The following is a 25,746-nucleotide window of genomic DNA, read 5'->3' on the forward strand; positions in this document are numbered from 1 at the left end:
CCCTGAGCTGCTGGGAGGTGATCTCTAAGCCAGTGGAATGTCCTCCCTAATAAGAGGGTCTTTGCTTACCTTGGGGCCTTGGACCACACTGATAGTCTAATGGAAAGATTTTGGGTAGGAGCTTCTGGCCATGCATCATCAGCTTGGCTTCCAGAGGGACTGGAGACTAGAAGTTAGTCATGGAAGTGGTCCAACACATCTCCATGACTGAGCCCTAATAAAATCACTGCACCAAGGCTCAGGCGGGCTTCCCTGGTTGGCAGCACTCCATCCGTGTTGTCACACATCATCACTTGGAGAAGTTGGTGTTATGCAGGACTCCACTAGGAGAGGACAAATGAAAATCCCACACGTGGAATTCTCCTGGACTTTGCCCCATGCCCTTCTTTCACTGTCTGAAGATAATCTGTATCCTTTTCCTGTAATAAACCATAACCATAAGTTGAACAGCATCAAGTGAGTTCTGTAAGTCCTTTTAGTGAATTGTTGAGCCTTGAAATGGTCCACGTGCTGTGTGCATGCATGCTAAGTCGTTTCAGTTGTGTCCAACTCTGTGCGACCCCATGGACTGTAGCCAGACAGGTTCCTCTGTCCATGGGATTCTCCAGGCAAGAATACTGGAGTGGGTTGCGATTTCTTCCTCTGGGGGATCTTCCCAACCCAGGGATCAAACCTATACGAGCACTACCTTTACAGTATGCTGGTACGAGTTAGAGGTAACTGTGGCCCTGTAGCCCCACTCAGCAATGGTGGTGGGGGACAGTTAAGAGAGGAACTCTTTACAGGGAGAATAAATCTGAGCAGTATTTCTTATCTGCTCTTCACAGATGGTAAAGATATCCAAGATGCAGATATGCCCCCATTTTATGACTCATAGGTGGCCAGGTGGTAGACATGAAAGTAACAAGTTTAGAGGATGAGTGATAATAATTAGGCACTAAAATTATGGTGAGACTTGTTCCAGTGGGCTCAGATTGTAGGAATAGTTCTTTCCTACATAAATACTCAATGAAGGCCCCATCTGAAGGAGATGCTAAGTAATCAGATGGTCAAGATAATTCTGAGGATGTCCGTAGCTTTCTTTCATATCCCGGTTCTTGTTCTATCAGCTTATGAACAAAGTGGCTATACTGGAAGCATGAAGGCTATATATATGGACCTCAACAATATGGCCCTCCTTTCATCAAGGCTATCCTGATTACTGCCACTACTAAGAGTTCAATCTGCCGGGAGCAGTGACAAACCCTAGAATTTGATCCCCTAGGTTGACCAGGTAACTTCAAAAGAAATTTCTGAGAGCTTCTGTAGAACCCTAAGAAGTCATTTAAGACATGCCAATATGCTGTATTCACAGTACTGACTTACAGTCTTTGAATGGGGAGAGGTAAACAGACCTGAAACCATCAGTGTCAATATGGCTTAGATAAGACTATAGCCCATCTAGTCAATATGAGTTAATTGTTTATTCCAATAAACCTTTGCCCAGGAAAGGTGATAAACAAAACAAACCAAAAGACAGAAACAATCTAATTTTTTGTTTACGTAAGTTCCTATGGGATGGAGATAATGATCTGCCCACGTGGTAAAGGGCTGGGGTATCAAACAACAGTTTAACTTATGAAGACTCATCAAGGCCCTTGTTTGCTGTGTCCACCAATCCTAAACCATTTCGTTAACTTTACCAAATCCAATCAATTCCCTGTTTTGACAGGTATGCCTTAAACCATTTGTGCACAGGTCCCAAAGCAATCAAATCACTTTGGGAAATAAAATATATCACTACATTTTCCTGTTGCTTTCCCAGCCGACTAATTTTAGCTAACATCTAGTGAGTTACTATAACAAAATATTTCAGAGGTATGCCTATTCTCTCTGAAGTATGTTCACTCAGGAAAAAATCTGCAAAAGTCAACAGAAATTATGTTTCTCTCATTTTTTCATGTTAGTATTTATATTTTATAATGTTAAAGTAGCTACTCAATTAGGGCTTACCTGTTTAGACTTCACTTTTGAGTACCTGAGTTTTAATTTAATCAAAGACTACACCTGATAACTTTTCATGGCAAAGCTCAAGTGTTAATAGTAAGCGTGCAAAGTGCTTGTTTACATGGGTTTGGGCTTCAGGAACAGAGAGGGAGAATTTCATGACTCTTTGGCTTTTTAGGATGGCATGTGTGCTAAGTTGCTTCAGTCGTATTCATCTCTTTGTGACCCACAGGCTGTAGGCCACCAGGCTCCTCTGTCCATGGGGATCCCAAAACTCAACAAATGGCTAATTTTTTGGTTCTGAGACACAGGTAAGCTTATGAAGGTGATGGGCACGTCGTCTTACTACAGTAAGTTTTAGTACTTAATTTTGTTTTATTAGGTCATCGGATGATAGAGTTCAACAATAACAAAATTTATTTTTGTTTTTAAGGATGTCTCATTTAATTGGCACGTACTATACAAAAGAATCATTTCTCTGTGTCAAGCCAATTTACTTTTCACTAACAGGTCTGTATTAATGATGTTAATCAATTTTAACTGGCTTTATCTTAGGGGAAGCCTCATCTAGAACACAAGATCTGTTCAAGAAATTTGTCCTTTCTGAAACAACCTAAGTGTCCATCAACAGATGAATGGATAAAGAAAATGAGGTATATACTATACACATACACACGTGTACATAGGAATATTATCCAGTCATAGAAAAGCTGAAGAACTTGTCATTTGTGATAACATGGTTGGATATTAGGGGCATTATATTAAGTGAAGTAAGTCAGAGGCAGGGGTGGAGAGGTGGTAAAATACGTGAAGGGAGTCAAAAGGTATAAGCTTGCAGTTATAAAAGTCATGAGGATGTAATGTACAGGATGATCACCATAGTTAATACTGCATTGCTTATTTGAAAATTGCTAAGAGAGTAAATCTTAAAAGTTCACATCACGAAAGAAAAAACCATGTATTGTGATGAATGTTAACTACAGTTACCTTTGGTGATCATTTTGCAGTATATACAAATATTGAACCATTATGTTGTATACCTGAAACTAATTTAACATTATGTGTAAACTACACCTCAATTTAACAATTAACTTTTTAAAATATTTGTTTTTCCTAACTACAGACTGCTACCAGAAAGATAATCAACTCACTGCTGTTAGCTACTAGACCAAATGTTAAGGTTACATAAGAATCAACTGAAGAACTTGTTACAAATAAAGGTTTCCATGCTTCACTCCATGCTTCTGATTTAGAGGGTTCAGCACAAGGTCTCAGAATCTCTATTTTTAAAAGCACCGTTTTTTCCCTGATGCAGGCTACCATGAGATCATACTTAGAGAAAGAAGTATTTTCTCCCCACATACCAGCAAACGCACATGTGCTGTACACATGTACATGTATGTATATATAAATACATATATATCCATATTAAATGTTCTACACAAGTCTTATAAAAATGAAATTGTTCTATGAAATTTTTTTTTCAGGGAACATTATAATTAAATAATCTTTCTGAATCATCACCTACAAACCTGCATTTTTTTCACAGCTACATCATTTTCCACTATAGGTATGTATGCACCATAATTTATCCAGCCCTCTATTAATGGTTATTTAGACTGCTGCTTTTTTTTTGTATTACAAGCAATGCTGCAACGAATATCTTTGCACATTTATACTAAAATTTCCAAAAAATATAGAGAGTGGAATAAACACAGAAGAGTAGGGTTGCTAGCTCAGAAGACATATGTACTTTAAAGTTTGATAGATCCTGCTGAGTTGCTCATTAATTTAGTTGTACCAATTTAAGTCCTGCCAATGGACTTAAATTTCCCAACACCTATACCAATACTAGTTTCAATCTTTTAAATCCTTATTCGACAGGTAAAAAAATAAACCAAATCTTAATTTATATTTTACCATGTTTTTAATATCTGACTGACTAGGATTCAGTTTACCATTGAATGGAACACAATTACCTAAAGTTCTACAAAAAGTATCATAATTTATTTTTAGAAAACTTTTATTTTCACCTTAAAACTTAACTGTCACTTATGGAATGAATGAATATCAAATATATAATACAGTATCACTTAGTATCTTCTTTTACCAGGTGATGGAGAAAAAAAAATGAGTCACAAGACCTAGCTTTCCACCCAGCAGCCCTGTGACTTTGGGCAAGTCTTCTGCCCTTTTGAGAGCTTCCGTTTCCTCTTTTTAAAATGGGGATTCTAATCATTTTATAGGACTGTTTTGAAGGTTAAATGAGATCACAATTTTAGTTAAAAATATTAGCTATTACTGCTACCTCAGTAACAACACAAGGGAAATTACCAAGTGACTAGAATTATCTGTCAAAGCCTTTCTTAATAATTATGCTGGTATTACAAATTCTATGAAGTGAGTCAACTATTTATGGGGATTATTAAAAGTCACTAGAGGAGTTTCTCCTCCATAGGGCTAACATGTGATTTACAAAAATCACTTCTCTTGTTCTCTGTGAATGCTCCTCTAATAGTAGTTTAGGAAATATTTCCAAAATTACTCAGTTCTTTAGATGAAGTGGAATTATCCAAATATATAATCAACTATACAACAGGATTTGTTTTTCAAGTTTCTAAGAGAGTTTTGTTTCTAAGCACACACAGTAATCCTCTTCAAGGTAATGTCATGGAGATTTCCTAGAGTCAGTAAATGGAATTTTAAAATTTTACTGCAATATAATACATTGGGGAGCTTATCCTTGATTCTTTCCCAACACTAACATCAACCTAACTCACACATTCATTAAGTGTTATCAATATCTACAATGCACAAAGTCCTATCCAAGAGGCATATAATCTCTGCATTCAAGAGATAAAGACTCATACAACAGATAAAAGGGCAAAGCATTGTTATCTAAAGTTGCCTGTACTCTTGGTATGACAAATGTCAGTGGTGCATGACTCATGGAGCTCATCTTCTTTTTGATGAATACTAATGAATTTGTCACACATCTTATCCATAGGCCATGTAAAACATAAAGCCAAGAATGAAATGTCATTGTCCTATGGCTTACTCCCAAAAGCTCTCAATGACTCAACTCACCTAAGTTTTCCTTCTTTAATTTCTTCCTCCACATCATGACTTTTGCAAAATTTTATGATGGTTTTTTAATGAGTAAAGTGATCTGGAAAAAATATTTTTTCTGTTTTTATTTCAATAAAACAAGAGGCAGCACTGTTGTAAAAAGTATTATATATGGAGAACAATTACACAAATATACAAAACGTCAAAAAACTAAACTCCAGTTTATTTCCATAACCTTAAAAAGGTAGGGAGCACATAAAAATATCCAAAGTCATAATTTATTCTTTAGGAATGTAAACTCTAGGAATACAATTAGAAACAAATATACTTACTATGAAAAGATTAGTATCACTACGTAATTAGAAGTAAAGATTAGAGGTACACAACAGTATGTGAAACAAGATCTTGGGTTTACTAGTAGAAACTTTATATCAAGACATTAATACTCTAGAACTCTACTATTAAAAAATACAAAAGCATCTTCTAAAATGTTCACTGCTAGTCTCTTAAGATATGCACAAGTTACAAAATACAGAAGACAACATACTTATATTCTCTGATGAAGAATTTATCAATATTAAATATAAATGTGAATAACTCAAAGCATTATATATAATTTTACTAGGCAATTAATCTAAAAGTATAAATTCATGCTAATCAAAGGACTAGAGAGTTAATTTTTTCATCCAAAGATTGGGAAGACACTATTAATACACTAATTTTTATCTACAATGCTTAAGTACTCATCAAATTATTCTTTTTAAATGGCTTTTCAAAAAAATTTTTTTCAGTTACATTATTTAACATACATATTTTCTTGATGTGCTTCCCTTTAATAAAGTGTAGACTTACAGTGCCTATAGACTCAAATGTTAAATAGCCTTATTTTAAATATTTGCTGAAAATTAAGTCTGAGTGTATTTTTCTTTATAATTTAAATGTAAAGGTTTCAACACTTTAATTTTATTCTTCCAAACAGGCAAAATCCCCTGAAAATGGGATCATTTTTATCTATTTTGGTTTAAAATTTTTATTTCCCTTTATTTCAACTCTTTTGTCTTTAAATGAATAATTTTTGCTAAGCAGTTACTTCATAATTGAAGAGAACAATGAAATATTGCTTTTTCAAAACCACTGAAATCATTTAAGGACCGAGAATTTCTACTCTTCAAATCTACAGAGTTGCCTTTAAAAGCTCCATGGTGGTATAACAAGGGATTCCAGGGTGCTCACCTGCCCTAGGACACTCCCTTTAAGTCTGTGTTTCTCTCTCCACTTGGATTCCAAAAGGCAAAATCTGGCATCCAGCTTCACTAGAATATCCTAGGTAGTTGGGTATTTGAAGAGTGAGAGGTTGGGTAATTCCAAGAATCTTTCAGAGGTTTAAAATGTGGAATGGGACTACAGGGTCTACTCAGATCCTCTGAGCTATGGGGTACAAGGCCCCAGTTTTGTGCGGAATCCTTCTTGCGATAAAAGATATTACTCTGAATATATAGAGGTCTGTGACCAAATGGTCACATCAGCATCTTCAGAAGAAAATGACCTACAAAAGCCACCCCAACTTTCAAATTTGGAAAAATAAGTGGGACAAGAATAGTAGAGACAATCACAATTGTTACAATAAGTTAGCATTACCCAGTATTTATAATTGCTATAAAAATTTTCAAATGTATAATCCTTATTTGAAATAGCATCAAAGATACTACAAAAGAATTTTCTTGTTAACACAACTCCACATAATTCCACGTTCCAGAAAATCAACTGGTGCAAATTACTTGGAGCAAAAATTCAGAACCATTCCTTTGGGTAATCCTTCAGGGTTTTTAAAAGAATAAACACATGCAGATTTGCTGTGCACTGTATAAAAGGGTGGTACCCCTTTCATACTTAAAACTGTAGAGCTCTGATTCCATTTTTAGTTATAAAAAAAATACAAAATATTAACCATTTTTACTGTAAAAACAAATGAGATTCATTAAAGATTTAGAATTAGGGGACATAAGTGAGTTGACACTGTAAAAAATTAATTAGCTGTTAAAAACAGTGAGGATTATAGTATCCAACATATTTGATCTAGGGTTGTGAGAGCACTGAGAATTCTAAATATTAGCTAAGTGATTTGTTTGCACTTTGATACTGTCTTAAACTTTAATGTGCATAATAATCATTTGAGATCTTATTAAAAGACAGGTTATGATTCAGTAGATCTAAGGTGGCTCTGAAATTCTGCCAGGTGATGCCAATGCTCCTTACTGCTCCTCAGACCACAATGATCTAGAATAATACCAAAATGAGGTTCCATCACAACAGCTGAACATTAAAACCTGATCTCTTTTGTATGCTGGCTAATGTGTCCTCAAACTAATGTTTCCCAAAAACCATCTACAACATTTCCTAAGCACCTTAACTTGCTTCCAATGCCAATCTTTTAAATTAGTTCTTAAGACTCTTAAAGACTATTAAGATTGTTAGCAGCTATGCCTAGGAAAAATTCTTTGTTAAAGAATTACAAAAAGACAATAGGAAATTCACAGTGATTGTACACAGGATTTAAATTGAACACAGGATTCTTAGTACATTAATACTTTGTCAACTTTCACTGTCCAGTTGACTTGCCTTTTTTTTTTTAAGCTATAATGTATGCCAATAGATCTTATTTCATTTCTACCAGTGGAACTAAAAATATCAAGTTCACTTATGTTAAAAACCATATTTTATTCAGGATTACTCAATGAAAACTAGTTAATGATTTTTGAAAAATTAGATTTAAAACAACAGCCAAAGTAGTTACAGTCAAAACTGCATTCATAATGTAAATTCTTTAGCAGTCTTCAAGACATACAACTTTTTCACATATTTGAGCTCTGCATAAACAGGTACAAGATGAAAACTAGCATTTTCTCTGTGTGGCCACAGCTAAGGACTCTGAATAAGGAAAACACTGTGTACTAACCACTGAAAAGGGAACAGCTCCCTAGGCCTTCCTCCCCAGTCAACTTACTCTGTCATTCTCAACCCTGCTTTTTTCTCTCTTACCCTAGATTATTACTAAGCACTTGCTTTAAAAGGAACCTCACCATAGCTGAAATTACCACCACTAGCAGATACCAAATTTTCACATCCATTTGTAAGTCACATGATCCTCTATAGCTACATGCACGTTTGTTCAGCTTCTGTTAAATTAGCTTTCTATTTTTATTTTTTTTGGCTGGGGGCAACTCCACTGATTATTCTTCATATCTTAACAAGAACATTTAAAATAGGCCTGTTCACAAAACAAGAAACACATTCAATACTTTTTATATTTAAAAATTTAAATTTAAGAACACAAACATAAATAACCTAAATTAGTTAATATATAAATGTCTTTTGTCCATATTTCACTATTTTTATTTTCTTTCAATGATATTTAATAGATGAAAAATTTACCTAATTTCCTTCATTTGTAGACAAACCATTCAACACGGTGAACACTGGTATCTTTAGAGCTGAGGTACAAAATTTACAGTGAAGTCTTCAATGATGTGTGCTCTGAATTATGGGAATCCAAACTAAGCAGTATTTCCGAAGTCCAACAGCAGGGTAAGCCAGCTTTATGGCCTATTACATCTTAGGAACTGAAAAGGATTTTCACCTGCTAAATCCAGATCAAACACTTCAAAACAACACATCTACTTGCAACCTGACTTTTGATATAAAATGTTCCAAATAAACGACGGCAACCCCTCTTCCCATTCCGTGGAATCATATAATATTTTAGGGTACTGAGTTATGAGGCATTTTCCAGTGCTTTATGTAAACTGTTCTACTAATCTTCAAGACGATCTGGCTACAAACATTTTTTTTTTTTTTTTTTTTTTTTTTTTTTTTTTTGAATTTAGTAAAATGAAGTTTATTTAAACAATATTTTTAGGAAGCTGCAGAACTGCTAATGAATGCTTCTTGGTAAGCTTGCAGTGTTAATTCTATATATGCTCCCTTCTGTGCTTCTGTTTTTGCAAAGACCTTAATTAACTGTAATCCCTCAGCAGCCTGCTCTTTGGCCTCTTGAGCTGACTGGCCATCAGGATGGAGGATGTGATACAGCTGGACCAAGCTGGCAGCATCATCAACTAAATCTCTCTGAATCTGGTCAATCAATAAACCATCGATCTTTTTCTTATTTACAAAATACCAAGCCATTCCACCGAAGTGTCTTGTTGAACGTAAAAGGTCATACTTTCCGTATTTATCTATATCTTCATAGGTCTGATGATGAATTTTGATATAGTCAGCAGAATCTGGCTCAAACTGGGCAACGCAGAGATTGAGGACATCAACATGCCGGTCCTGACTGTACATGGTCTGAAGATTTTCTTCCCTGAAAATTACTGGTGTTAAAACTCTACGGCCTTCTTTTGGGAAATAAATTTGAATCATACGGTCCCGTTCTTCCCAAGAGGCTTTGCGTAGTGTGCCACTTGGTTCTCTGACAACAATAAAACGCTCTCGATGTGGTATGCTGTATGATATATCAGTAAACACATATTTGACTGTTTCGGTTCCTTCCAATATCTTATCTTCAGCTAACACATCATTTATTGGTGTTCGCTCTTCCAGAACTGGTGGCATTTTTAATCGGACTTTAGCTGCCTCAATCGCCTGTCTTGTAGCCTCTTCCAACTGTGCCTGGGTCATTAGCTTGTAAGTTGGTGGCTTCGTTTCTCGTATTGCTGGCTTAAAAATCTTCAGTAAATCCAAGCCTGTCATCTTGATGAGTATGCTTTGGACTTCCTCATCCATAAAAGTAGGTTTCTTGATCTTTGGGCTACCAGATTCGGCCTCGGAACAGAGCCCACGGCATGGCGTTCCCGCCCCGCAGACCCCGGGCAGAGGCTGGAACAGGTCACCGGGCCGGGGCCGAGCGCGGGCCCGGAAATAGACTCGCTCGGCACCGCGAGAACCTGCATGGAGATTCCACAGCAACAAAGACCCTCTGAGGGTCGCCATGATTATCCGGGCCACCTGGCTACAAACATTTTTATCAGGCACTTTTCATACGTGTCATTTTTGTTTTCTCACATGCCTGTTTTTCAGAGTGGCTTGCTAAACAGCCGGCTGTAGAATTCCTGGAGTTGTACCTAGACTCATCCTTGAAAAGACGGTTTCCATACACAGATTCCCTTTACATTGAAGGCCAAACATATATAGCTACCAAAATAGGAGTTATTAAAGAAAAAGATTCACAACCTTACAGGAGATGTAACCAATCTGATCACACAACCTGTCAAAATGTACTATCACAATGTCAATCTTAGGGCAACAGAAACAAGATAAAAAAAAAAAGACTCAAGCCAAGGGGAAAAAATATAACCCAAGAAATAGCAAAACCATATTTCAACTTACTACAACCTAGACATTATTCCCTTCATAAAGTCAAGGTAGCCATCAGAATTTAAGACATCAGGGCTCCCATTAGGAGCAGGGATGAACGATGACCCTGGGAACTTGCATGAAGAAGCCAAGTTGTATTTCCAGATTAACTGCTTACATGAGGAAACCCTTACAAACTAATCTGTGGACAAAGTAATGCTAATACTAGGAGGTCTCTGCTGACCTGCTTGATGCTTCACTGGAAGTTCAGTCCTTTCAGAAGTGTATATCAGCTTTTCTTCTTGGAGACTACAAGCAGAAAACCTATTGGCATCTGTCCCAGCCCCACAGCCGACAGCAGATGACGGGTTATGCAGGGCCGAGACCCCACTGACTTGTTCAAAGGATTTACTGAAAACACTGGTGGCAGTCTTAGCCAAACCATGACTACAAGGTTTAGGCAGAGACTGGCTGGTTGTCAGTGTAAGTCTCTTCAAGGAGAGAAGCTCGAGATTCTCACTTTGGGCTCTCTGCGTTTGTTTCCGAACAAAGTGATCTTTGCAAGACTCCCCTGTAGTTTCTTTCTCTTTTCCTCCAGTTTTGTTTCCTCCTGACCGTCTCTGAGTCTTTCCTGTACTTGTCTTGTTACTACAATTTTGACTAATGTTTGATAAACCCGACTGGCTGGTACTAGAGGCAGCCCTGGAATAAAATCCCTCGTCAACTTCGGATATATCCATCAGTTCTTCTTGACCTGTTAATTCTGTATCTCCTAAACAAAGAAATAACAAGGATTAATTAACATTAAACATTTTAAGTAATTCTTTTTTTCATGATTAGTACCAAATCAAATATACTTTAATAAATTTTAGAACAATTTTAGCATAATATGTAAAGCAACAGATTACTGACCAAAATCAAAGGATAAATCAAAACATTGTATAAAATGTCAACAATAGTTTATCATTAAAATTAGAATAATTTAGAGTAAATTAAATAAAAAAGCATGCCCCACACCCCACTGTGTTTTTAGAAAAGTTTTCTTACTTTTCATGCAAGAGATCAGAGACAAGTAGAAAAATACCACACAGTAAAACTAGGGGGTAAACTCTCCCCTAGTAGCAAAGCAGTGTAAAGTCAAAGATCATACCAAGGAACTTAAAAAAATATATTATTAAAGTATTTTAAAGATTTTTTTTTAAGGTTGCACTCCACATTCTAGATTTTCTTACTAAAAGAAAAATATATAGACCATAAATATCATAACCACAAACTTGTTAAAATTCTTTATATATTATCTTCCATATCAAAGATGGCAAAAATACAAGGATAAAAAAGTAATTTTAGATCTCAAAACATAAGCAGTAAATTATTCTGGAAACCATTTTCTGCCTCATTTTCCTAACAATTTACTCAGAGACAGTAGATATGACCATTCCAAAGAGCATTAAGTCATTGAGAAACTGTAGCACACAATTCATGCATTTTGATTAGATGACATGCAAAATTTTTGTGGCTGTGCAACAGTTGCTTAAAACATGCAGCAGTGACCCTTTGCCATGAGATACCTTGGAGTGCAGCTATAAAGTGCTCTGCTAAAACTGCACTCTGCCAGGTGAGTTTATTCCATCCTCCATCATTTTTCTTACAGATTTTTGCCTCCTGATCTCTGGCAAGCCTTTGCTCTCAGTTCTAGGATCTGTGGCTGTTTCCTGTACACCCTGTATATGCTGGGCATCAATCTCTCCTAGTGTTCTGCCTTTTTCCCCATTCCCGGTTCTCTCTCCGGCCACATTTGTGACACTAATCTCAGGAATGACAAGGATGCCCAATTCAGTAGTATCATTACTGTTGTCAGGTTGCTCTAGAATTGAAGATGATAAGACAAAATGATGGCTGAAAACAAAACAAAACAAAAATGCAAAACAAGAAAAGCAAACGATCCACAACAAAAACTGGACGACTGAATGTTAGGTATTAAGCCAAATATATGCCCTGATGGAATTCCCATAATTTACAATACTCTGACAGTACTGGAGAAACGGGGTCATGTTCTTTAATTTCAAATGACAATGAAAAAACTCAGAGCATCATTTTATGTTCTGTATTTTTTCATACACATATTTGACATGGACTGTGAAACAAATTCTTTTATAACTTAAAATAGAATTTTTACTATTTTTAAGGTAATACTGTGACCACTTGAACTTATGTCAAGCCTTAGGCAAGTTTTCAAGGATTTACAGCCAAAACTAGTTCCTTCCTGTCAACATGAGGAACCCAAGCCATTTAGGAATTCTTCTTGCATAATTATTTTTAATTAGATTACACTAAGTCTGCCTTAATGAACCATGACGTTGGAAAAATGGTTATTCACTTATATCACGGTTAGTACTATAGGTATGGTTTTTGTTTCACACACCAATCATCTTGTATATTAGTAAATATTAATGCAGCTGTGATATAATTAAACAGTCTATTCCCTCAGACATACTAATTCCATAAATTTAGGCTCACTTGTAACAATTCATTACTAAACTGGAAATAAATAAAAATGGATTTGGAAAATCAAAGTGGCTTGTTGGTCCCTTATTCTGAAAATGGTAATTTGTAATTAAAACAATGAAACTCCTAAATAGTTAAAACTTGTAGACATTGTTTTGTGTCTCAAATCACAAAGCCATGGTTCATTTAAAGTTGTCAGGGAAATATTTGTAACAGATGGAAAAAAATAACATGAATATATCTACCATGGGCTGGTAACGAAAGTTAAAGTTCAAAACAACATAAGACTATGTAAAACAGTATGCAGTCTTTAAAAATGTAGAACACAAATCTGAGTGAGTGATGTTACCCAATACTTTCAAATATTTTTCATGATAGAACATCAAGCTCTACTGAATGGAGCTACAGCATGTGAAACAATAATAGGTAGAAGAATGGAGGCCAGGGCCACATATTCCCATGGGTCCCCACTTTGCTGAGCATCTTGAAGAACTACTGATGCCTGGCTCTCACCCTCAACATTCTGACTTAAATAGTAAGAGCTATGACCTGGGCATTAGGATTTTATAAATTTCCCACATGACCAATGTGTGGCAAATTCTGAAAGATGGATGCCCTTCGTACTCCATTACCGAGCAGCAACATGCACCTCCAAAGGTCTTCAAAGCTTCATGTTGCCCTGGGCTGGTAGGTCAATATGTTGGCATATTAATTTTCCAATTACCTAGTGCTTCATGAACTTTTGACTGCATATACCCTAAATGAAATCCTTTCCTAGACTGGCCAAAGGATATTGGTGAGGTATTAGTGTTTAATACACTGCTGCTTCAGCTTCCCTAACAGAACTCCTAATCAAGCCCATTCCCCATTGCTAATAGCTGTCTTCAAAGCGAGGGCAAGTAAAATCTAACCGAAGTAAATGCCAGAGGCCACTGCAACTGAGAGTAAAATCAGCATGGCACTTGGTCACTTGGGTGAAACCAAGACTTGTCCGTTTTCGTTGTAGAAGCAGTTTCACAAAAGATCTATTGACAGGATCATTAGTCCAAAATAATTATAAATTGCTTTGTTATCCAAATTTTAACAAAGCCAGTGATTACTAAAATTTAACAAAACTTTAAAAGATAAGCATAAGTGGCCTAACAGAATAGAAAACAATGCTACCACACTGATTGGCACTTAATAGTTTTCTTGAAAGCGTTCACATGTATTATTCAATTATATTCTCAAAACAATGTGTTGGTGTACCCCTGGAAGCAGGCAATTTGATTCCCATTTACAGACAAGGAAACTGAAGATCAGAAACAGTTACAACAACTACTGTTTGGGGGACCTAAATAGTAGAATCTTTTGTTGACATCAAAATGTCCATTCTAACATACCATAAATACTAACTCTTCAATTCATTAAAGTCAATTTGAGTTAAATCTTCTCTGACAGACATTTTTTAATTAAAAAAAAATCTTATGTGCCTAGATTCCTGGTCATTTCATAGAAAGCAAACAATTTACTTTGAATACACAGCAAGATCAAATAAATCTCTAAGAAAACCTAAATAAGTTAAAATCTTCAAGGTTAATTTATATTTTAAATTGGGTTAATTTTTTAAAATATATCAATGAAAATGCTGCTGCAACGGTGAAAATTTAGAATTTTGCAAGAAAAACTAGAAATGACAAGAATATTATATAAAATAGCACTAGGCAGTTGGATTACTAATCACATTTACTGGGGAAATGGTAAAGATCTACAGCCCAAGAAACAGTAATACTAATTTTTAAAAATCATCTAATTAAATGGCAAGTGGTAAATGAGATATGTTCTTCCACAGGCAAAAATCTTTAATAAATTTATGTGTGCTTAGTCACACAGCCATGTCTAACTCTGCAGCCTCATGGACTGTAGCCTGCCAGGCTTCTCTGTCCATGGAATTTTCCAGACAGGAATACTGGAAAATTTCCTACTCCAGGAGATCTCCCTGACCCAGGGATCGAAACCCATGTCTCTTGCATCTCCTGCACTGTTTGGCGGATTCTTTACCACTAGTGTCACCTGGGAAACCCCAATTTATGTATATTATCACTCAAAAATGGTAAAAACCACAAAATTTCTAAACTGTTTATTAAATTCACAGAAAGAAAACCTGGAAATAAAAGAAGTATATTTCTCAGGAAAATTACAGGATAAAGATAGATAATTAGAAAAAAACCAAACATCTGTTACATGATCTTTCTCTTATTTCTCCAACTTCTTCCCTATATAATTGTGACCCACCCCTCCTACACACAACTACTTACTGGTTTTTTTTTATTCCCTAGGCCTGGAACGCTCTTCCCCACATAGCTACATAGTTCACCTTCTTACTTCCTTCAGGTCTTTTTTCAAAACTTTCCTTCTCAATGAAATCTCCCCTGATCATCCCATCAAGCTTCAATATTACCCATGTTTCATATACTGTCTTTCCTACTTTGTTTCTTTTCCTTCTCAGCGCTTCATCACTTTCCAACCTACAATTATTTATTTACCGTATCTACCAGATGTAAGCTCCAAGAGGTCAGGGATTCTTGTTTGGTCACTGCTGTATACCTCATTCCTAGGAAAGTACCTTGCATTAAGTAAGTGCCCAATAATATTTGTTTGATAAGTTGAACGAGTCTCCAGTTATGCGATGAAATTATTATTAGAATAAAGGTGTGGTGGTGGTGGTTTAGTCACTAAGTCGTGTCTGACTCTTGCGACCTCATGGACTGTAGCCCGCCAAGCTCCTCTGTCCATGGGATCTCCAGGCAAGAAACCAGCTGGAGTGGGTTGCCATTTCCTTCTCCAGGGGATCTTCCTAACCCAGGGATCGAATCCACACCTACATCTCCTACACTGCAGGCAGATTCTTTACCACTGAGCCACTAGGGAAGCCCTAAATAAAGTTGAAAGAACACAGAAAAGACATGAGAAACGTAAGCTGAGAATGTGTTACTTGACTTGATAAAACAAAAAAATAACACACAGCTTAAAAGAATTTTTAGATGGCAAAGAAAAACACAGGCTCTTTGTTTTGGAAAAGTGCTGTATCTGCCTCTAAATGTAGGTTTAGTAAAATGATTGTTCACATCAGAAAGAGTTATTTTTAAGTCTATAGTTTTAAGTCTACCCAGAGGATAACATAGTTAAGAATTACTCTTTTTTGAAAAAGACGATAAAAGAGATGTTTTAAGGGAATACAAATGCATAAGAAAACAGAATCTGCTTAAAAGCCCAGATTCAAAATTTTATGTAAAATGTGTCATGATTGTTCTATACCTATAAAAAACAATACTTACATTTGACTTCAAATAATTCGAAAAGTTCAAAAAACATCCAAAGAAAAACTTCTCAGAGAATATTTTATTTGTATAACCTCTATAAATAGGTCACCTTCTCTCCATATACAGAAATGAGGAGAGTTAAGGGCATTGTTTCTCCCTACAAAATGTCTTCTGGCTTTGAGAGGAAAAAAAAGGTAAAACAAATTGCAAATATCATTAAAGCTGATTATGAAAAGTTGTGATATCTCTCACATATAGTTTTAGAATCTCAAATATCTATTCCATTCTGTTGCTCATGAAACTCTTCATTTGACTTTAGCTTTTATTTTTTTTCACAGTTGCCCTTTTTACTGAAAGTGATAATTTAAACAAATGAACTATTTATTATTCACAGAATTTACACAAATCTATACTCAGATTGATTTGCAAGTCTAAAGGAATCTGGAAAAAAAAAAAAAGAATCTGGTTATGCCCTAAGGCACTTGCAAATTTATTTGCAAAATCAATCAAAATCTGTACCTCAAATATCTGTATCATACAATTATTAACATCAATAAAGACAAGTATTTTAGAGTAGACCCCAGAAGAACGTTATACACATTCTGTTATAAGATATATTTTAAAAGTCATAAAATACCTGAGCAATTTCATACTATCATGTCAGTTTAAAGTTTAAAATGTATTCTATTCAATGGAAGACAAATGTTTTCTATATTCATTAAGCTATTCATTGCAGTGTTATCTATAATAGCAAAAAGTTAGAAACAAATTATTTAGCATATTAAGGAAACGGTTAAGTAAATGATGGAATATCAGCTCAATGTAATATTATGTAGCCATTAAAAAATGGACTCACTAGGAGAACTTGGGAAAATATTTGACAAGCCTAACTGAACAAAAGCAAAACATAAAAAATAATTTAAATAGAGTATAACTATGAAAAATACATATACATATGGGAAAAAAACTGCAAAATGTTAATTTTTTGAGTACCAGGATTATAAGTGAATGTTCCTCTACCCAGTTTACTATTATGTTATTGCACTGTTCTTCAAGGAAAAAAGAAACTGCTCAGTCTACAGTATAAATTTATCATTTATTCACTCATTCATGCACTCAACTATTTACTGAGCCCCTATTTTGTACCAGACACTGTTTTAGACTTTGGGGATACAATGGCCAACCAGACAGAGACACTGACCTTACAAATGGGAATTAAGCAAACAAGAGAATTTTAGATAGTGGAAAATACAGTGAAGACAAGAATAATGGAAAAGAGTAAGCAGGGTAGTAAAGAAGAACGTCTACTTCAGATGGATAGTCTGGGAAGACCTTTTTGAGGAAGGGATATTTGAGCTGAGATCTGAATGATAAAAAGCACTGGCTACACAATAATCTTGGTGCTAGCAGTAAAAAACCTGTCTGCCAACACAGGAGACGTAAGAGATGCAGGTTCGATCCCTGGATCGGGAGGATTCCCTGAAGGAGGGCATGGCAACCCATTCCAGCATTCAATTTGCCTGGAGAATCGCAAGGACAGAGGAGCCTGGCGGGCTATAGTCCATAGGGTGGCAGAGTCAGATACAACCGAAGAGACTTAGCACGCACACAACAATCTGGAGGAAGAGAGTTTAAGCTGACTCTTTTTAAAATCTTCAAAGCTCAGCTCAAACGTCCCCAATTGCTACTACAAAGCCCCCAAGGTAGAAATGTCTTAGAAGGTTGAAAGGTTAGAAGGAAAGGTGAGAGTGGTCTTCAAGTGCGGTCACAGTGGTAGATAAGGCGTCACTAGGGCCACCTATGCCGTAATGTTAGAGCTTAAACTTTGTTCTGACTGCAATAGATAGCCATTGACAAGTATAGAGATAAATTACTTGGGTACTCTATTAGTAATCTTTATCAAAGAAGTCACATTTTACACAAAATATTATGCCCAAAGTGTGTCCTGGTTTAGAAAAAACAGCAATGTAAAAACCCAGAGCCTGGGCCAGCAATTTGCAAGGCAGATTAGAAGAAAGGAGCACTGACAGAGAACCACAGAGTGAGGTCCTGGCAGGTAAGACGGCGCTGCACTCGGAGCAAGGGCATGAACGAAGACTGAGGTTTAGTCATCCTAGTCCTGAAGCCAGAACTTCCAGGTAAGAGAAGAGCAGCCTGGGTTACACAGAAAAACACAGTCTCAACCACAACAACTTATTTATGGACACACTGGTTAGGAAATACTACCCAATTCCTTAAGTAAAGAACAGTCAAGTCTTTAACTTGTTTTTATAATTCTCCTTATTGAGGTTTTTAAATCACTCTCAGTGAGGTGATTCAATCACTCTCAGTAACTTCTTCTGTAATCTTTACTAAGTCTCAAGTATTAAAAAAAAAAATCTCTTGTGAGAAATGCAATACTGCTGCTGGATCAGGTGAATCCTTCATGATTAAAGTTCCTCATAACCAGACAGGCCAAAAACAGATAAGGAATATCTACTAAAAACTACCCATAAAAGCTAATTTCTTCCTCCATGTACATTGTGTAACAAATGCTACTTAAAAGGTGGGGGGAAGAGGTAGAGCTCAATAATAAATAACAAAATAAAAAATAAGTTCTTCAACTACGAGAAGAATTATATAAGGCCTCCTTAGTAAAAAAATATAGAACATAATCATTTATTTACAAACAACCGTTTCTGTCTCATAAAACCAATAATTTTAAATACTCTGCTTCTCTGTATAGAAAATTATTTTACTTTATTTTATCTAGAAATAAATTAAGAATTTTTGTTTTCATCTAAAGTTGGCCAGGATTCTAAGACTACTATCTTTCTCTTTAAGTCTAATTTCACATATGTCAATTGTATTTCAGTTCTCTGGTTAATATGTCCTTTTTCCTTGTGTCATCTAATATTTCCTAATATGTTATTTTGTCTTCCATGAATAAAAGGCCAATATAAAAAATGTCAGTTAAAATTCATGCAATGCTGTTTGGTCAGAAGGAAATGCTTATTTTTGGTCCAAATGTTTTATCATCTATATCAGGAAAGGAAAGTTTGCTCCTCAAATAGCATTTTAGAATCTAAAAATAATGGAGTTTCTCAAAATGATTTCTTTTCTAAATTTCTTTAGTAAGTATAAGAAACTTTAAAAATAAAAACATAAGTATTATAAATATCTAACTGCAAATGCAGAATTCCAATAGCCAATTCTTTAAAGTTTGCTACTTTTTAATTTAAAATTACCATTTCTGCATTTTTCAAAATGCTTTTATAATTATTGGCAAATTTGTTTTTCCCCAAATGATTTACTCATAAAATCATAAAATCTGATTCACAAAATAAATGTTTCATTCCAAGATTTATGGCATTTACCTTCTGCACTATCTAGAAAGATCAGCTTAAACGTTTTAAATAATTTTTAAAGATATTTAACTAAAGTGAAAGTGAAAGTAAAGTTGCTCAGTCATGTCCGACTCTTTGCGACCCCATGGACTATAGCCTACCAGGTTCCTCCGTCCATGGGATTTTCCAAAGCATACCTTTTATAATTATTCAGATTTGTTCATTAGAAAGTTATTACTACCCTATTTTATCAATATATTATATAATAGAAATTTATTAACATTTTAAAAATCAATAACCAGGTTTTAAAAATAACTGGTTTTAAATAAACTATTTTGCAACATGAACTGCATCTTTTCTATTGTTCCATTTCTTTTCTCATCTAATAAGTTAGTACTAAACCGCTGAGCAAATTGAAATCAATCACATGTTTTGGTCATTTAAAAAAACATAATCACAGGTTATCTTTGAATTCTGTCATAATAATTTAAACTCATTTAAATACCTTAACATCCTTTAAACAGAAACTTAATGCTGGAAATGCAATAAAGCAGCTGTAACAACATGAAACTTCACTTTCTTTAGATCCAATCTATGTGAACTGTATTGTGCTTCATTTTTCACATAAACACTCCATACAATTGACTAAATACTCTAAAATTCTCAGGGTACTGATTTGATATTACTAAGAAGACTTAAAAATATATATAATTCTTTCAAGTTTTTTTGATATGGACCATTTTTAAAGTCTTTATTGAATTTGTTTCAATAGCTTCTGTTTTATGTTTTGGAGGATTTCTTTTGGCCACAAGGCATTTGCGATCTTAGCTCCCTGAATAGGGCTTGAACCTGCACCCCCTGCATTGGAAGGTGAAGTCTTATCTACTGGACCACCAGGGAAGTCCCTCAATTCTTTTTAACTATCTAAAGCTTTGTACTCTTGGATCTCCTAAGTCAAAATAATGAAATTCAATATTATAAAAATAAATCATTTAACATGTGCCAGGACCAAAAGTAGGGCAAAACTGAAAGAATCTAGACTATAAATATCACTTTTATTGTTATACTTACTTGTTGCAAACAGCTGTAATCATACATAAATGAGAATATAAGTTCAATATATTCTATTTACATGTGAATTTGGAATGCAGACAGCAGGTATTAAAACAACATTCTAAAAAATCCTTACTGTAATGGTGATATATTTCTGTAATGGTGATATAAATGTCAGATAGTAGAGTTAGAGTACTAAACTTCAGGGTTATAGAAATTTTAAAGATACCACTAAACTGATTATTACTATTGTATCACATATGTATCACACATTGTATCATGTATGTCTCACATATTTTTTGTCTGATATACTCAAACTCAACATAGTTTGTCTCAAATTGAGGAAAGTCAATGAAAGAGTAAATCACAGGATCATTTAAATAGCAAGCTTGCTAATAAAAGCTTATCAAGAATACTATTGTTCAGTTAATAAAATGAAGCAAACAGTTTTTAATTAATAAACAATCAGGCTTTATGTAGTGTTTTAAAACATACCAAAATGCTTTTCACTGACTTGTCTCACTTATCTCACAAATGCACTAGTGGAAAAATGGTAGGAAGTAATAAAAAATTAGGATTTCACTAGATAAGACTTTAGCAGATAACAAGCTGGTAAAAATTATAAGTACACATTATTTGCAACTATAACTTAGTTAGGGGACTTCTATGGAATGGGTATTTCAATACCATTTTAAAAGAAAGGAGGAAAGTTGACTGCATTGTTCTAAGTATAGATAATTTGAAAAAGTGGAAGAGTGAGTCATAATGGTGGTGGTGGTGGTGGTGGGGAAACAGACAAAAAAAAAAGAAATTAAATTTGCTCTGGAAGAGAAGGAATGGAAAAGTGAAAGGAAATAAATAAGTATAGATTGTGGAGAATTATTCAGGAATTTAAGAAATAGGACTTATAGCTGAAATGGTAGATAATGAAAAAAGCTTTAGAAGCAACATTTAAGAATAACTATAGAAAAGAAGCATTATTATAAAGAAATACCTTCTGCTTTTCTTTTAGCTCTGTTTTTTAAAAGTAATAAATATTTAAGAAAATAAAATTGCATTTTTATTATTAATTTAAAAAATTGATTATTTCACAGTTTTACCTTTATTACTGGAATTTTCATTTTGACTCTTATTATGGTCATAATCTACTCACATTCTTCTCTTACCTTACTTAATGCTTTGAAAAATCTTTTTTCTATTATTATCATTCTCTAATTGCATTTTACTTTCAAATTATGACTTCTAAATAGCCCTCAATCTGTAAGTGGCTTGAAAATATAGGTTTAAAAAATATACACTAAATGAAATACAGTATGTTTGAAAGAATTAATAATATATATAAATAAAGCTGTTAATTATGAAACTATGACCCTTGAAAGTCAAAAGCAGCAACTCTACATTGTAATTTTAGTTTCTGAACATATATATTGACATGGAATTATAAATTCATTAAAACTTTCTCAAAAATTTATACACAGAATTTCAAAAGTCTGAAAACACAACATTAAGTTATGCCTCATCAGTACAATATCAAAGAAACTAAATGAAAAGTGGGGAAAATCAGGCAAAGACGCCAATGGTCAAACATGTCTCTCCAAAATAATACATCAGCAGAAACTAACTTTTCTTTAAAAATCATTCTCTTTAATCACTGTCTCATCAAAATTAGAATGACAGGGCCTTGCAACATCTCTCTTGCTTGGGGTGTTGACTGTTGGGAGGATAAAGAATGTTGATAAAGGGTAGTGGTCAGAGGGTATCCAGGAACCTGTACTTTCCACTCAATTTTGTTGTGAACCTAAAACTGCTCTTGAAAAAATAAAGTCTATTAATAATAATAATAATTTAAAAATTGAACTTGCCAAAATATAACTCTAGAAATTTGGGTTGTTATTTAACAATAATAAGGTCATGGCAAGGGATCTATGTTCTGAAATGTGTGGAAATGCTAAAGCTAAAGCAATTTTTTTGTGTTCCAAAAGAATGCTTTCCATTAATATATAAATTATAGATAAATTCTTAACTTTAACAAAAGAATGGCAGATCTGGGAAGCTTCAGAGAATACTGAAATACATTCAAAAAGAGTTCAGAAAAAAATTTTTGAATGCAAATGACTAAAAGTGTTCAAAATTAGTTTCATACTAAAATATGAATTGGTTTTGGCTGTAAAGATAGTTTTTTTTTGTTGTTACAAATAAGAAAAAGAAAACATGTGATTAAGTGTTCCAATTTAATGTATTTGTTTGCATGTGCAATTTTTGGTGACTCAGCTATGCAAAAAAACAAATACATTTATATGGCTTAATTATCTATATTTCTTAATGAAATAGGGAGATGTAAAGAAAAAAAAGTCAAAAAAAACAAAACAAAATTCTGACTGACTGCTTCAGTAACCTTATTTACTCCTGCCCCTTTCCTCCCCAGCTAGGATGGAAAATGGAGAAATAAGAAGAGAGGCAATAAAGAAAGACATAAATATGGAAGCAACCTAAACAGCCATCAACAAATGAATAAATAATAAAAATGTGATAGGTTATTTATTCATAAAAAAGAAGGGACTCCTGTCATTTGCAACTATATGGATAGACCTTAAGGGCATTATGCTAAGAAATAAGTCAGAGAGAGAAAGACAAACACCATGTGAGCTTCCTAATATGTGAAACCTAAAAAACAAACAAAAACTCTGAACTAGATACAGAGAACAGAGAACAAAGGTGGGAAATGGTAGCGGGTGAAATGGGTCAAAGTGATCAACAGATACAAACTTCAAGTTATAAAAACATAAATCATGGGATGTAATGTACAGCATGGTGATTATTCGTTAATAATAATACTGTATGGTGTATTTTAAAAGTTGCTTAGAGAGTAGATCTTAAAAATTCTCATTACGAGGGGGCAAAAAGGTAATTATGTGTGGAAATGCATATTAACTAGATTTACTTTACTGATCAGTTCACAATGTATTCATATATTGATGCCTGTCTGTACACCTGAAACTAATGTTACATGTCAATTATATCTCATTTTTAAAATAAGAAGAAAAAGGGAAGAGATCCAAGAAAAGAAAAAAAAGAACAACTGCTTTCTTCTTTCCCAGCACTGGCAGTAACAAGGGAAGAAGCAAGGAGAAAAAAAAAGAATATTCCTTAACATTCATGTTTCATGTCCCTTCTCCTATCCCAACCCTCATCATCACTGAGTTCAAGTTGCATATTCCATGTTTCTACCATGTGATACAGTTCAGGGTCTGAGAAGAAATCCTTCCTTCTGGGAGGGTTGGTGTTGGAAGGGAATGATAAGAGATATAGGTCGAACACAAAATGCATTTAGCATTCCACCAAACAAAGAAACTCTGAATGTGTTTTCACATAGTCATAAACTAACCTTACATTCTACAGTGCTATGCTTTAGAAACATTATGAGAGTAAGTCTTTTGTGGATCACCCTGGAATCCACAAGCCCTTTAACACTGTTTCTGCAAAAATTAATGTATAAATTAAATTCATTTATAATTTATATATAATTCATATGTGAATATAATAAACATAATATATATAAACACATTTAATTTAAAAATTCATTTACAAATTGAGAATTATCTAAATATTTACAAACTATAGTAAAGATACTTATCTTCCCCACAAGAAGCCAGTGTCAGCTAGAGCCAGAACAATGATAAGGTGTTCAGATAGGAATCAGGACCATGGTGATGGAAAACAGAAAAGCTTTCAGTTCAGCAAAACAATGAAAAATACTGCTCTTGGAAGGAAAGCCAAGATTGCTCTATAAAGGGAGAATGTAGTCTACCTGTGGAGATAAACAAGGACCTTGGCCTAGGAATATTTTAGAGTCCACTGGATAAAGAGAATTCACACTGCAGATGAATGGTCAAGACTAAGCTACATTCTGTTTCTGCTACATGCATCTGACTTGCTTTTCATAGTGCATTCTCTTCTAAATCCTCATCCTTGATTTTTTTATTATCATAAATAGGAGTTGCCCAAGTGCCAGAGTTTTGAAGGTTGAATAAATGTAGTGAGAAAGGCTGGAGCCTATGAGGCTGGAGCCTTAAGACACTGTGCCAACCCTTCAAGTGGTAGCCAAAATAAAATCTGGAAGATATGTAAAAATCTAGTGCATACAGTATACTCAAGTAGTCTTTTCTTGTTTTGGTAATTTACTGCTATACAATATTTCTGAAAAATGGTTTCTATTTTATTGCTGGGTACACATCTTATCTTGGTAAATGCATTTATGAACACATATCCAAACCTCCTCTTTCACATGTACATATATACAAATACAATTAAGCATTAAAATTTCAATATTTCACATTTTTAACTACAAGACCTATATTTTTCCCCCTAGTTCCCAATACGTCCACCTATATAGAAAGAAGCAACAGTGGAAAAGGAATTAAAATTCATCGCTGCATTTCCTGTAGTGGTAGTTTTTGAGCAATTATGGCCATAATGGACCCACACAATCTGATTCATCACCTCTGTGCCTATTTTCACCTATTAGTGCCCAAATAAAAAACTGACCTCTAGGGTAACATGGTGATATCTAATTAAATGACTTTCTGTCTGTCATCTAGTCAAACTGTAGCATAAATTTCACTGAAGAAACTGATGCATGTTTAGACCCTATATTTTAAACAATAGCATAATTTGCCTTGATAATGGCAAACATATTTCCACTTTTTTGTGCCTTCCTAAAGGACTTTCAGGAATTTATTACACCACTTTAAAAAAAGACAAGACTGAAAATGATCATTGGTTAAGTTGGAGAATACCATCATCTTTTTTTTTGGACATACAGCCTTCTAGATTCCCTGCGAGGAACAATGGCAACTGCTATCAACTTTCTATTTCACAGTGAATCATCGCACTTTTGCATTTTCTCTATAGACATCATAGAGACAACTGGAACTATCAAATATACTAAAGGAGCTACCATTTTCATTGCAGTTTGTAGGAAGAAGAAAACAGTGGATTTTGTTTTACACCAATACATATGCTTGCTTGGGGCAAAGAAGCAGCTTTTTGTTTCCCATTCTGTGGTTAACTTCTAGAAAGGTGATAGTAGTCTTCTTACATAGATGTGCGCCCACTACAACAACTTCTAGGTAGGAGGAGGGTTATAAAAA

At 34.5% G+C, this 25,746-nt stretch overlaps 2 protein-coding genes across 3 annotated transcripts in view; both read right to left on the reverse strand.

Annotated features, from left to right (window-relative positions):
- Positions 1-5,165: 5,165 nt before the first annotated feature.
- The window catches only part of FAM126A (family with sequence similarity 126 member A), an 89,924-nt gene continuing 69,343 nt past the window's right edge, over positions 5,166-25,746 (reverse strand). Inside the window, exons 11-12 of one of the 2 annotated variants that reach the window (XM_043871858.1) lie at positions 10,063-11,182; positions 5,166-8,883 (exon numbers count right to left, since the gene is read on the reverse strand). In XM_043871858.1, coding sequence (XP_043727793.1) covers positions 10,608-11,182 — 575 coding nt within the window. In that variant the 3' untranslated portion in view covers positions 5,166-8,883; positions 10,063-10,607. Of the gene's footprint in view, positions 8,884-10,062; positions 11,183-11,978; positions 12,275-25,746 lie in introns of those variants that run through there. The other variant, XM_043871859.1, reaches the window with a different exon arrangement.
- Positions 8,935-10,060, reverse strand: LOC122673962 (28S ribosomal protein S22, mitochondrial). The gene has a single exon (XM_043871860.1). The coding sequence runs from the start codon at positions 10,045-10,047 to the stop codon at positions 8,968-8,970; it is 1,080 nt and encodes a 359-aa protein (XP_043727795.1). The 5' UTR covers positions 10,048-10,060; the 3' UTR covers positions 8,935-8,967.

The sequence above is a fragment of the Cervus elaphus genome, chromosome 18 (assembly GCF_910594005.1).
Source record: "Cervus elaphus chromosome 18, mCerEla1.1, whole genome shotgun sequence".
Classification (NCBI taxonomy): domain Eukaryota; kingdom Metazoa; phylum Chordata; class Mammalia; order Artiodactyla; family Cervidae; genus Cervus; species Cervus elaphus.